Source organism: Eptesicus fuscus, chromosome 2 (genome assembly GCF_027574615.1).
Source record: "Eptesicus fuscus isolate TK198812 chromosome 2, DD_ASM_mEF_20220401, whole genome shotgun sequence".
In the NCBI taxonomy this organism is placed as follows: Eukaryota; Metazoa; Chordata; class Mammalia; order Chiroptera; family Vespertilionidae; genus Eptesicus; species Eptesicus fuscus.
The window spans coordinates 69082423-69097260 of record NC_072474.1 but is presented as its reverse complement, the minus strand read 5'-3'; the positions used below and the strand labels follow the sequence as shown (position 1 = coordinate 69097260).

Here is a 14838-nt window from a genome sequence, read left to right as displayed (position 1 = left end):
CAAACCACAGATATAGCCCTTGTGGCTTTATCTTAGATATTCCAGCCTAGGCATTCATCAAATTCAAGGCTTCAGTTTCTAAAACAGATTAAGTATAGATATAGTAAAGTATATCAGTTGTATATGTTCACAATTCTTAAATATAAAAATAAAACAAGAGATACCTTAATATCTGGATATTCTTATTTTCACTTATCCTATTAATACCTGAAAAAAACCAAAGTATTTTAAAATATGCTTATTAATATATAATATTTAATTAGCTGAAATTTATTATTTTCAAAAATTTCAATTCACAAGTTCATTTTCAACACTTAAGATCTTGACAACACCCAAAACACATTTATACAACAACAGCAATAAAAATCTTTAAATTTTTTTCCTTTGGGCTTATTTTGTTTATGAAAGTATATTTTTTGGCACTTATCTAGGCTATGTTTACACAACAGAACATGTTCAATTATATGCTCCCTGTTGGTGCAATCTAATTTTGTTGGTACAGATCTTATTGGCATTATTAAGATAACACAAGTAAACCTGTAGGCAGGTCCCCTTTTTCATATGTATATTCCCAAACCTGATCTTTCTCCAGGTACAGTCCAAACTGACTTAAATAACCACCTGAATGTCTTCTGACCTGCTTTTATTTTTTGGAGATGCATTGACCAGGCAAAAGATCTTATGCTTGGTTAGAAAAGTTACTAGGTAGAGGAACCTCTGTGAGCGGGTTAGAAATAGGTCTATAAAGTTTAAGAAGTGGAGCTGAAATGATAAACAACTAGGATTTTTGGAATATCTCAGTGGAATCTAAGTGAACAGTTGCCACATTGAAAAAATGAGAGTCAATATTCTGCCCTGACTGATTTGGCTCAGTGGATAGAGCATCGGCCTTCGGACTGAAGGGTCCCAGGTTCGATTCCGGTCAAGGGCATGTACCTTGGTTGCGGGCACATTCCCAGTAGGGGGTGTGCAGGAGGCAGCTGATCGATGTTTCTCTCTCATCGATGTTTCTAGCTCTCTATCCCTCTCCCTTCCTCTCTGTAAAAACATTAATAAAATATACTTAAAAAATGAAAAAAAAAATTCTATGTGCAGAATTAGGACTAATGATTAGAAGTAAAGAGTAGATTCTAGGTCAGGACAGAGATGGATATTCTGAAAACTAGAGCGCCTCGTGAGGCTTGTGAGGTGTTTGAGCTGAGGGTAGATGAGCATCTGTTGGGATGACAACTGTCACTGGCTGTCCTCTCTAGGGCAAAGTGTTGGACTAGAACAGTGGTCAGCAAACTGTGGCTCGAGATCCACATGCGGCTCGCGAGCCGCGGTTTGCCGTTCTGTTGACTAATGAGTTTGCCGACCACTGGACTAGAAGATCTCTAAAATCTTCTCCAATTTGGACATTCTATAATTTACTATGGAAAACATTTAGCAAAAAGATGACCAAAAAATATGATGATGTCTCACAGGTGATTTCAGTCAACAACAAAGCCAGATAGAGACAATTACACTGCTTCCATTAAGTTTCATGCTATTTGTTTAAAAAATAATAACTGGCTTTAGAAAAATTTTAATGAATATATGTTCCTTTAATACCTCTGCATATATGTTTACAGTCATATATGTTTACAGCCTCCTGCACACCCTCGAGTGGGGATCGAGTCCACAACCCAAGCATGTGCCCTTGTCCAGAATCGAACCTGGGACCCTTCAGTCTGCAGGCCGATGCTCTATCCACTGAGCCAAACCAGCTAGGGCTCTTTATCTATTCTTCATCTACTCAAACTCCATATCCAATTAGTAGCCATACTCTGTTGAGTCTATCTCTGTAATATCTTTTAACTCAGCAAAGAAGACTTAAGTGTGCACATAAATCATAAGGAACAAACCCTGGAATATGCTACTTAGTTCATTTTAGTCCTTTTGTATTCTTTCATACTTTAGTAAACTCTCGCCAGACCTTATAAAATACCTCAAAATGATCTTTATAGCTTCACTTTCTCACAATCTTTAAGAGTTCCATTTAAAATCAGAGCCATTTTGTCCTATCTTGCTCAAAGATTAAGGTGTGAACTAAGACTAGCACTCAAAACCCTTTATGATCAGGTCTAACAACCTCCCAACTTCATCTCCATTCAGACATATCCTGTGCCCCAATCAAGGTCTACTTGCTGTGTCCTCAGCATGTCCTGCTCTTTTAAAATTCTGCTAAAGTCTTTCTTCCTAGCAAAATCCTCCACAGTTTAGTTTTTAGGGATGTAGAAAATGAGGTTTAATAATAGATTACTAATGGCAATATACATTGATCTAGTCTTTAAAATAAATATCTATAATAATAAAAGCATAATATGCTAATTAGACCGGATGTCCTTCCAGACGTCCTTCCTTCTGGACAAAGCCGCAGTGGGCAGGGGCCGTGGTAGAGGTGGCAGAGGCCCCTGGCCATGGCGGGCGGGGGCCGAGGCAGAGGCGGCCGTTGTGGTGGGGGCCAAGGCCCTTTCACGAATTTTGTGCATTGGGCCTCTAGTCCTAATAATAAGAGAATGAAAACTATCCAATGTCTCTGAAAAAAATAATTCAATGTAGAGGAGGACATTTAATATTTGGAGAATGTGCTCCCCTTACTCTTCCCACATCAAACGCAGTAAACTTCAATTAAATCATTCATATACAAGCCACTTGGCACAGGGCCTGGCACACAGTCAGCATTCAATAATTATTAATTACTGTTGTTGGCATTTTGATGCTTTACAATGCTTTACTGTACTGCTATGATTAGTGCTTCTAGGAATACTAGAGATAGAGCTGTCTAAGATCAAGAACAAGTTTCTACTAGAAATACTAGAGATAGAGCTGTCTAAGATCAAGAACAAGTTTCTACCCTCATGAATCTTACAGTTTAATGGAGAAAGAGAGACACTAAAGAAACAAATCAAAATATAATTTTGGAGAATGGTTAAGTGCAATGATGAGAATAACACAATATACAGAGAGATGAAGTTGAAACTACTTAGGGTAGGTCAGGGAAGGATTTATGAAGAGGTGACATTTGAGCTGAATGACTAAACGGAGTCAGCCCTACAGAGGACTGGGGAAGATCCGAAGAGGAAATACCAGATGCAAAGGTGCTGGGATCAAAAGGGCTCAGTGTTCACTGACGGATGAGGAAGGAGGCTAGTGAGGCTGCATGTAGTCAAGGGAGGATGAGAGGCCTACTTATGGATAGCCAACTGTGTACCACACCCAAAGCAATGCTGTGCTAATCACTTCCTTCCCGAAATTATCCTGAGAAGTTGCTGGGGAGATTGGTAGAGGGTAGAGCTCACAGGGGCTTTAAAAAGCCAAACTAAGAATTTCAGGGTTTATTCTCATTGCGATGGCAAGCCATTGGAGGATTTTAATCAGGGGCATATAATCCTCCAGCAGCTGGGTGGACAATATACTGAGAAGAGGCCAGTAATAAGGCCATTGGAGTAGCCCAGCAGAAGGACTAAAACTTAACTCTGAAGTAGTCCAGTGATTCAAAGTGGATTGGAACTGGGGGTGGGAATGGGGATTGACTGTAAAATGGGCATAGGGGCTTTTTTGGATGATGGAAATGTTTTAAACTGGATTGTGGTAATGATTGCAAAACTCTGTAAATTTACTAAAATTCATTGGCTGTTATACTTAAAATTGGTGAATTTTATGGTATATAAATTATACCTCAAGAAAGCAGTTCAAGAAGGAATTGAATTGGCTTCTCTTTGTGATGTTTGTGGGGCAAAAGCAGGGATGCAAATTAGCAGCCTGCGTCCCAGAAATCAATCACTTAAACCAAAACACTGATCTCTCTGTGCACTCGGATAACTCCACAGTGTCTTCATTTCAAGATGCCCAGAGGTTGCTTTTAGCCAGATGTTAACACCCCCCTCATGGAAGCACTTTGGCTTTGCCTCTTTTCCCCAGGCCTGGACTCAACCCCCAGGTGTCTGCAGCTCTTGGTACAAAGGCTTCCAATAATGTCTCAGCGAAGGACCAAGCCTAAGTCACTTTGTACCTTTACTCTCTAAACCAGGGCAAATACAGTGATATATTAGTAGAAATACATTTGAAACTTTAAAATTTTACTTTAAGAGCCAGACTACCTCTTTCCTAAGCACCTAATTTATTTTCTCCTTATCAAATTTCTTGTTCAAATTTTTTCCTTCCGGTTCACAGGGCTTAAGAAAATATTTAGTGTTCTCCATTATCAAACCTGTCACTGCCCCAGCTGGAGGGCTTTAAAATATTCATCAATACAGGATTGATTCTATGTGACTTATAAGCATGACCATATGTATTTGGTCATGCTGTAATTGCTGTGACTAATTGCCACGAGCTTGGTGGCTTAAAACAATAGCCACTTATTCTCTTACAGTTCAGAAGTCCAGAATCAGCCTCACAGGGCCGAAGTCAAGGTGTTGGCAGGGCTCTAGGAAATCCACTTCTTTCCTCTTCCAGCTTCTGCTGGCTGCGGGCATTACTCGATCTGGGGCCTCATCATTCTAACCTCTGCCTCTGTGGTCACTGTGCTCTCCTCTTCTATCAAATCTCCCTCTGCCCCTCACTTATCAGAACACTTGTGCTTGCATTTTGAGCCCACCCAGGTAACCCAGGATAATCTCCACATGTCAAGATCTTTGACTTAATCATACATGCAGACTTCTTTTCCTCATAACATTACAGTTTCCAGAACTTAGGTCCTGATGTTTTTGGCCCTTATTCAGCCTACTATCCTATCTAATAAAGAGGGAATATGCTAATTGACCATCACTCTGTCACAAAGATGGCTGCACCCACAGCTGAGGCCAAGTTCCCATAAGGAGCCTTAACAAGCAATCAGCAGGGACCTAAGGCTACGCCCTCCCCCGCCCTGTGGGGCTTGACAGGGGACCTCAGGCCATGCTCCCTGCCCTGGTGTCAGGCTAGGGGACCTCAGGCCACACACCCCCCCCCCCACCCCCCCACCCCCCCCCAGTGCCAGGCCAGGGGACCTGAGGCCACGCCCCCCCACCCAGCAGGGCTTGACAGGGGACCTCAGGCCATGTCCCCCACCTGGCAGGGCTTGATGGAGGACCTCAAGGCATGCCCCCCGCCCCTGTCTGGGCTGGGGGACCTCAGGCCATATCCCCCATCCTGGCACTGGGCCAGGGGACCTGAGGCTATGCCCCCCTGCCCGGCAGGGCTTGACAAGTGTGGGACTGGCCGGGTCTGGATCTAGCCCAATGAGGGGAGGGGGCCGGCTGGGTCTGGGTCTCACGCTATTTTGAGGTGCATGTGTGTGGGCAGGGATTTGACTCTGGGTCCCGTGGTGCGCCCCAGACTCTGACAGGAGGAAGGTTTTCATATACATTTTACTAATTTTGTTTCATCTCTGACACTTCTATTATAGAGAAAGGGCAAATAGCAATATTAATTTATTTCCTCTAATTAATCCCCTTTTAATGTGCACGAATTTTGTGCACCGGGTCACTAGTATCATACAATATGGGGCCATCTAGTTTGGGAACAGGCAGTTCATAAGCAGTCCTGTTTAATAAACTGTGGAGTTTTAAAGTGAGTGACCCAAACATACAGGACGTCATTGAGTCCTCTTTGTGAAATAGTAAGGGCTTTGCACATACAGAATAAATTGTTGATTTCTGCCCTCGTTTTATTTTGGGAGTATAATAATGTCTCTATGGCATAAAAACCATTTTATCTACAACACAGATAGGTAATTGTATAAGATTAAAAACTGACGGCAGCAACGTTATGACCAGATCCGTAGTCTCCCTCCCCGAATCGATAGTACAGAGCTGGGAGGACCAGGCCTCTCCCACCACCTCCACCCCCACCCCCACCCCCGACTTTCCACGCAGAGAAACAGCCCCGCCTGACTGGTCTCTGGGACACGTGGAAGGTGCAGGCAAAGGAAGAAGTGGTTGCCGGTCAAAACCCCCTGAGAAGTAGCCCCCCTTATTCTCCTCTACTTTCCCCCGACCTTCCGGTACACCAACAAAACCAGGTCCAGCCTGGGCGAGGCCTGGGAGCAGAGTTCTGTTCAAAGGGTGGACTCATTTGGCAACTCATTTCCGATGGGTGCTGACAACACGGCCGAGCCAGGCTCTCAGCGTCCCTTACGGGGGGCGCTCCGGGGCCCCTGCACAGCCCTCACGACAATCCCAGGTGGGACGAGGGGTGGGGGACGTTCCTCTATCGTCTCCACGTCCCCCCCCCCCCGCCGGGGGCTGGGCAGGAACGGGAGGGGACGGCAATGTGGTGCCTGGAGCCGCGGTTTCTTTCTCCCTCCCCCCAGCCCCCACCCCCAAATCGAATACTTTGCACATGGCCGGGTGGTCCCAGAGTTACAGCCACTGCCCCTGGGGCGTCCTGCGAGCCCCGGAAACATTCCGGTAAATCCACAAACACCAAGGTCTGGGCGGTTCACAAAGGCAGACGCGCAGCTCCGGCTCCTCCGGAGGCCCCGCCCCTCGCCCGGTCCCCGGGCCGAGGCGGCCTCTGTACCTGCACCAACACCTCATCCTAAGAGACCGGCGCATCCGCGCGGGGGCGCGGCGGGCGCGGCGGCCGCACCTGCGTCCACCGGGCGGCGGCGGCGGCGGCGGAGGGGTCGGCTCCTCCTCGGCCGCGGGGGCGCTGGGCTCTGCCCCGCCCACCCCGCCCCCCCCCCCGGCGCCCCGCCCACCCCCGCGCGGGCGGCAGTTGGGCACCTAGAAGAGACGTGGGCGGGGGGGGGGGGGGGGGGGGCGGTACGGGAGGCGCTCCGCCCTCCAGACGCCGTCGCCGGGGCAACCGAGTGCCAGTCCCGCCCCCCTCCTCCCCCAGGAGCCCTGTGCCTGCACCCAGCCCGGCCTCCAGTCCGGGCAGCTCGGCCCACAAACGACCCAGGATTCGGGCTCCTCTCGGACTCTGTGCCCCGCAAGGCCTCTCACTTTTGCTGCAGCCTCCCAGCCGCCTCGCGCTCGCCACCCGCACGCCCTGGGGCCCAGGCCGTTCTCGAAGTTGTTCCCCGAAGGAGCTTCCCACATTCTTCCCAACCTGCACCGGTCCCTGTCGCTCTGCTCCCGCAGTCAAGCCCAGCCTTGGCGCTGCCCGTCCGGCCTTCACCTTGCCTCCCCTCTGGCACTGCCTCCACCCTCTCCTCCAACCCCCCTTTGACCATTTCAGGTGCGCAGAATCCACTTTATGCTGCTGGGGATCTTCCTCAATCTTAAGAAGGAGACGCAGAACGAGACTGTTCTTTTTGCATCTGAGAGGTGGCCTAGAGAGATTATGCAGACTTTAAAATGAGGTAGATCTTTGTCTGCTTAGACTTCCTTTCTACGAAAACTAGATAACCTTTCAAACCTACAATTTCATAATTTATTGTCTACGATTACTTTCATGATTGTTTAGTCAGAAGGTCCACTAGATGTCACTATAACTTTTTTTCAGATGTAATCCAGTGACATTTTCATTCTTTGAAATATTAAATTCAGAGGCATTTAAAAAATTCAGGAAGTTAAGAATCATATTTAAAGTGGTAGCAAAGACAAAGAGAAGAATGCTAGGGATTACTATAAAAAATGCAAATCAGCCGAAACCGGTTTGGCTCAGTGGATAGGGCGTTGGCCTGTGGACTGAAAGGTCCCAGGTTCAATTCCGGTCAGGGGCGGGCACATCCCCAGTAGGGCGGTGTGCAAGAGGCAGCTGATCGATGTTTCTAACTGTCTATCCCCTCTCTCTTCCTCTCTGTAAAAAATCAATAAAATATATTAATAAAAAAATGCAAATCAAGAAGTGAGAATTTTGAATAGAACACGTTAACTTTTCCTTAAGTGATGTTAACCAATTGAGTGATAATTTGTTAACATAATTTCTAAGATGCCAAAACAATGATTAGGCAAATGACATTTAAAAGAGTGGTACAGGCATGCCAGACAATGGGAGAGTCAATATGATTGAAATATTTTTCTATCCTGGAGCCATATTCACAGTAGCAGAGCAACACGAACTCAATCGCCAACAGTGGGAATGTTTCATATACAGACAAAAAGTAGAGTTGTGAGCTGTGTTCGATCAATTGTCATGAAAGGACGAATTTGGTTAAGAAAGTGGTAGTAAATCTAAGTTAGAGGCAAAAGGAAGCAGGGAAGCAGTAGAAAGAAAAGATTCAAAACTGTACCAGTGAGTCAGCACTAGCTTCCCTAAACTTTCTCTGAAACCAGGAAGAACCATGACATGACGGGTGTCATTGTGTATTACGCAGAACTTTTCCAGTTGCAACGAGCAGAGACCCGAGGCCAACTGTGTAAGTGAAAAATAAACAGGTATGTATGGGCTCACAAAACTGATAAGAGCAGAGTAGCCTTAGGTATAGCTGCATCTAGTTAAGGCAGCAATTCTCAAAGAATGATCTGGGGAGCTTGGGGAGTCCCCAGACCCTTTTGGGTCTCCATGATCAAAACCTTTTTCATAATAATAAGACCTACTTTGCTCTGTTGTCACTTGTTCTCTAACAAGTGTATATGAAGTTTCTGGGAGCTATGTGATATGGATATCAAACAGATAGAATGCGGAAGTAGATAGTAGGACCCAACTGTCTTCTACTCAACTGGCCATAAGGAGATTTGCAAAAATGTAAAACAATGCCATGCTTCTCAGTAATTTTTGTTGTTTGAGAAAATATAATGATTTTTCACTAAAATACGTTAGTTCTTTTAACATGCTAAAATGGATTCATTATTTTTTAAATGAATTAAAAAATAAATATTTTAGATGTTCTTTTCTGTTTAAATTTTCTAATACAGTAAATGTTGATAACATTTCCATGGAGCCCTCAATGATTTTTAAGAGTGTAGAGGAGTCCTGAAACCAAGAACTTTGAGAATTGATGGTTTAAGTGAGGTACAGTGCACCCAGGACTCAAATGGTATCACCAGAACACTGTCTCCATATCTTGGATTGATTTCTTAGGGAGTAGGCTTCCTTCTTGGGTTTGTAGAGACCTACCTACCAGCTTGGCGGTAGGAGAGAATGCCCCTTTTTGTTAGCTCCAGTAGAATTTCTAGTTATTACATTGGCCAAGCTTGAGTCACATGCGGACTGAAGGATCCTGAGTTTGATTCTGGTCAAGGGCATATGCTTGGGTTGTGGGCTTGATCCCCAATAAGGGGGGTAGGAGGCAGGGGGCAGGAGGCTGCCTATAAATGATTCTCTCTCATCATTGATGTTCTATCTCTCTCTCCCTCTCCCTTCCTCTCTGAAATCAATACTAATATATTTCTTTAAAAAATAATAAAAGAAGTGGTTCTCCAGAGAGATACTGACTCGGCAAAGAAAACAAGTCCTTCAGGGTGGAGATTTTAGGGGCAGCCTCAGGGGCAGATCGCAATAGAATATTCATTAATTTTCCAGGTGTGTCCTTTCAGGGTTGTGGTCTCCACTGATTGGTGGGTGCCTGGAATGGAGCTCATTAGTCAATGCAGCTGGTCCTGAGGTGAGCTCTGGCCTGGCTCATCTGGTTTTGCTGCTTTTCTGGGCCTGGAGCAAAACACAGCTGAGGCCTAGATGTATTTGATTCCGGTCAGAACCTCCTTGTCCTGGGGCTTAATGTTTAAGGGTTATTCTCCAGCTCCCTTGTTTGTTCCTTCTCTAAGGGGGTCTAACCGACATGACTAGCAGCATGCCAGGCGAGGAAAGATCTGAGGAGGATCCGAACCACATGATCATGATATGCAAGGTCAGGGGTATAAACTGCATGACCATCCGTATGCTAGGGGAGGAAAGGTTACCCTGGGGGTGAGGTCCTTGCTTTCCCAGTTTTGCCTCTTGCTAGGTACCTGGGCCTTTCCATCCTGGTGACCTGTACCTGGCCCATCGTCCTTGCTCTGCTCATGTCTGTCTAACTGCCACATTTCCACTGAAATACTGTTATTACACACAAATGAGATTTTACTTTTTTGTGTGTCTTTCAACCCCTCAGTTGAAGTTACCACTGAAAATCAAATAACACGTGTCATGTGTTATACATTAAATTTGTCTAGATATTGCATATTATGTCTGCTTCTGTATTATATTACCTTTTCATTAATTATAAGTACAAACACCAAAATTAAATTGGTATCAAAACCCACAGTAGTCTTTAACCTGTTTCCGACATAATTTACATTTATCACATACTTTTAAACAGAAAATGTTTTAGCAAACATATTCTTTGGAAATAATTCTAATTTGTTCCAGTAACTTAATAGGTGAGGCTTCTGCGTATAAGATATAGCTATCTTGTACTGTTCACAAATTTTTAATAAGAAGTGGTAATGTTACATTTTATGTAACGTTATTACAGAATTCCACCAATAACCTGAAATCAGGACAATATTCAGCCTTGAGTGCCTGTTCTTTGTCAGGCATTATTTCTTTTCATTTAAAGAATGAATAACAGTCTTAGAGGAGATTAATTAAAGTAGCGAAGAAACCTGCCTTCTGTTTGTACTGAGTCAAACAAGCAGACGTTTGATTGGAGAATCTTATTTCCAGACGAGAGGCTGCTCATATATGGTACGTGGCATTTTCTTCTAACGAAAAACGTAACGCCCTTGGGCTACCACCTTGACACTTACTGCTTAGGGCACTGCTTCCTGAACTGGGCTGCACAGCCAAATTGCACAGCGTTTACAAAATGTCAAGGCCTGTGTCTCACCCCCAGGGATTCTGGTTTAATTGGTCCAAGGTGGGGCTGTTCCATCAACTCCTTTCTACTGCGGGGCAATTAGCCATCTGTATGGTATTTTATCAACGGCCAGGCCGTGTTGATTGGCCAGGTCTTTGTGCTGAACTGAATTCCGCGTAGCACAGCTTACTGTGCAGAAAGGTGGCGGTGCCTCTATTTGCCTTAATCCATTTCCCTCTCGCTTCCTTCCTCTCCTCTCACTTGAGGAGGCAAGTGGCTGCCTCGGCAGCAGCAGCCCTGGCTGATCATCACTGAAAAGACCAAAGAAAGAACTGGGCTGCCTCCTGGGTATTTTTTCCATTGAGGATTAATGTACCATGCCCTTTTCCCTGTTCTCTACATCCTGCAAAAACCTTTTTTCCCTTTTGCAAGAAATAAACTCGGAACTTATTGCTGAAGAACATAAGCAAAAAGTGTTAGCACAGCTTCTCCGTCTCTTTGGGACAAGTTTGGAAATTCTGAAGCAAGCCGAAGCATAGTAAGTGCTTTCTTTCTTTTAAAGCTACTTCTGGGGAGAGGGGAGGCTATTGTAATGGTAAATTTCACTGCGCGAGGAAGAAAGGGTTGATAATCAATCAAAAATGAAGTATTTGTTGGAGGTTTCGCAATTTCCTTACTATATTGTAAGACTATTTTAATTTCCTCTGTAACTATCTACAGAAAATGTTTTATTGTGTATATGCATGAAATAAAAGCAGTCTTGAGAGAGACATTGAAAGAAGTTTTGTCCAGTGGAGTGAAGAGATATATACACACCACTCTGGCGCTGCATTGAGATCCCGGAATTCCAGGAGGAGACTTTACAGAATGTTGAAGTGAAAAATCCTCCTGGGTCAGCATCTTGGAGTTAAGCTTGGGAGAAGATTTTACATCTGAAAAGAACTCAGTTCTTAAAACCCCTCTTTTGGCCAGCACGTATCGTGAAGGATGGGATAATGGGCTATAATAGAAGCATCGCTCTCTTGAATCTGCTTCGGGCGTTTACAATTTAACTCGCATGATGAGAACCACAGAGAACTTCGAGGAGACTTGTGCCACACTAAACCCTACCGCGACCCCCACGGGAAGGTACATTTATCTGGAAGCATTCTTGCAGGGAGGAGCTCCCTGGGGTTTTACTTTGAAAGGTGGCCTGGAGCACGGAGAACCATTAATCATCTCTAAGGTATGTTTCCTTTGCCAATATTGCCTTTATTCACATTGCTTTTTCAACTTTTGTCAAAATGCAAAAAAAAAAAAAAAAAAAAAAGTTGAGCATTGCCTGACTATTGCTGAATTTGATGTGTCATACCTTGCTGATTGTATCTGGACATATTTTGCATAACTTGTGTTTGAGAGAAAAATGTGTCTAGCTTATTTATTCTGTGAAAGCCTGGAGAAAAATGTGCAGGTTTGATGGATAATCTCTTTTTGTGAATGAAATAGTATAAAACCAGCTACCACATGATCTTTTCAGTTGTAAATCAGACTAAAGATGAACATAGTTAAAGCGGTGGCATAGTATATGTTTTTGTATGCGTGCCTCTATTTAACATATGGCTAGAAAAATAACTTTTTCCTTTCAATTGAAAAATATCTAACATTCCAAAAATATTTTAGAATTTGTTTGTAATTCTGGATAATAGAGTATGTAAATATTATTGCTTTTCAGCACACTCAGAGAGGAGAATTAAATTAGCTTTCAGTATAATTTAAGGGCAAAACGCCATTTTTTTCCTCTTCTATTTATTTATGTATTTAACCTGATTTTTAAACTTTAGTCATCCTGTAACATGCCTCAATTCTTTATTTATCTCTGGTGTGGATAGGGATAGCCAGTGAATGAATCTATTTTATACATTAGACTTCATATTTCTGCTTTTTTCTTAAACTACAGTGATTAAGAGAGATTTGTTTTAAAATTTCAGAATATTAATCGTCTAAAAAAGCAGGATATAAGCGCTTTTCATACAATGCATTATTCAAGAAACCTTTGTAATTGAGGGGAAAAGTGTTTCAGTTTGAGGGTGAAAACGGAAATGACTCTTGCTGTAGGTGAGCCAGTGGAAACTGATTTCTAGCAGGCAGCCAGGAGTGTGACCACTGTGAGCTGAGTGACTTTCCCTTGTCATTCCTAAGAAACAAAAGATGTGTGTGTATGCATATCAGGAAGCCTTCCTGCTATAAGTAACTGAAACCCTGATTTATAGGGACCTAAATAAATTGGGGTTTGTTTTTCTCGTATGACAAGAAGTGTGGAGGTAGGCTGTCTAGGCAAGGAGCAGCAGTTCAATAATGTCAACATAGACTTCACTGATCTCTCTGCCCTGCCATTCTTAATGATGTTGGCTTTTGTCTTCATGGTTGCGTGATGGATGCTACCTCTGGCATCACATCTTCATTCTGAGCAGGGTTTTGGCTTTTTTGTTTGTGTGAAAAGGGACACCCTTTCTATCAGACTTTTGCTTACATCTCATTGATCAGAGCTGTGCCACATGCCTATCCTCAGATTACTTACTGGCCAAGGGGAATGAGATGCCCATGACTGGTTTAGACCAGTCAGGATTTCTCTCCTGGATTTTGCAGTAGGAACTTACCCTTCCTGATGTCAAGGAATCTCTGCCCACTATTTGAACAAATTGGGGTTTTGTTTTCAAGCAGAAGGTGGGAATGCGTGCTGGGTAGACAACAAAGAATGTTTGCCACAAATATAAATGTCATCTCTGCATTTAAAAACTCTGGTGGTACCCTCAATTTACCTTGCCTTTAAGGATAAAATATTATATATTGATACACTAGAATATAGTTTGCTCTCAGATCTAATTCTACCACTTTTGAGCCATTTCTCTAAGACTCCATTTTTATCTGCAGAATGGAGTTATACTCTTATTTTCCTTACCAGAATGCGTGGGTATTAAATGAGACCATGCATTTAGAACAGTTAGCATAAGGCCTGGTACACGGAAGGAAAGGAACTCAAAAAACTCTTAGCAAAAATTGCCCTAACCAGTTTGACTCAGTGGATAGAGCATCGGCCTGCAGACTGAAAGGTCCCAGGTTTGATTCTGGTCAAGGGCATGTACCTTGGTTGTGGGCACATCCCCAGTAGGAGGTGTGCAGGAGGCAGCTGATCAATGTTTCTCTCTCATTGATGTTTCTAACTCTCTATCCCTCTCCCTTCCTCTCTGTAAAAAATCAATAAAATATATATTTTTTAAAAATCTTAGCAAAGATTGTGATTATTGCTTTTCATTGTTCTAGAAGACATTTGAATTAGTATACAGATTTGGCTGCTGTGCAGAGATCCAAAATAACAATAGCTTAAACAATATAGGCTTTTATATCTTTCTCACATAACAATCTGAACATAAGCCAAACTGAAAGATGGCTGCATGGCATCAGGGACCCAAGTCCCTTCTACCCCTTGGGGTGATGTCCCATCTGCTTGGTCCAAGATCACTTTGCCACAACATCTGCTTTCCAGTCAGTAGTAAGTGGAAAAGGGGAAAAGAAGGCAATCTACTTCCTTTCAAGGGCATAATCCAATATGGTAGCCACCAGCCACATGTGGCTATTTCCATTTCAATTAAAACTAACTAAAACGAGATACAATTTAAAATTCTGTTCCTAATATGCACTAGTCAGATTTCAAATGCCATATTGCTTCAAAGTTCTTGAATATCTCTCCCTATCCTGCCTGTCTGGCAAACTCCTATTCATCCACTCTCCATTTCTTCCTCCCTCTGAAGTTTTCCTGACTTCTTCCTGCTGAGATAGGTAGTCTCTCTTCTACGCTCCCATAGCCTGCAGGTTTTACTCTGAATCATGGAGATATCTTTTAATCTACGTTGCTTGTCTTCTCAGAAGCTTGTGAACCTCTTTGGGGCAGGGACTGTGTTTGTTTGTTTTGTTTTCATCTCTACCACATCTAACTCAAAGCCCAGGTACACAGATGTTAGTTGAGTAAATGAAAGGGCTATGTCTTATTCCTGTGCATTTCCAGGATCCAGCAGAGCAGCTGGCACAGAGTAGGTGCTTGATTACTTCTATAAGCAAAGACAAACGAGAGCAGTGGCAGTGAGTAGGGAGGTGGGTCCCGTGAGATGAGGCAGATTTCCAGTGACGGA

At 43.6% G+C, this 14838-nt stretch overlaps 2 protein-coding genes across 2 annotated transcripts in view; one reads left to right on the top strand and one right to left on the bottom strand.

Moving 5' to 3' along the window:
• CCDC158 (coiled-coil domain containing 158) overlaps positions 1-202 on the bottom strand; it is a 68797-nt gene extending 68595 nt beyond the window's left edge. The window contains exon 1 of the mRNA XM_028148424.2: positions 165-202. The gene's annotated coding sequence lies outside the window, so the exon portion shown is untranslated. The remainder of the gene's footprint in view (positions 1-164) is intronic.
• Positions 203-6954: 6752 nt separating this feature from the next.
• Positions 6955-14838, top strand: part of SHROOM3 (shroom family member 3) — a 292517-nt gene continuing 284633 nt past the window's right edge. The window contains exons 1-4 of the mRNA XM_054728118.1: positions 6955-7312; positions 8229-8330; positions 11105-11210; positions 11393-11897. Coding sequence (XP_054584093.1) covers positions 11730-11897 — 168 coding nt within the window. The 5' untranslated portion in view covers positions 6955-7312; positions 8229-8330; positions 11105-11210; positions 11393-11729. The remainder of the gene's footprint in view (positions 7313-8228; positions 8331-11104; positions 11211-11392; positions 11898-14838) is intronic.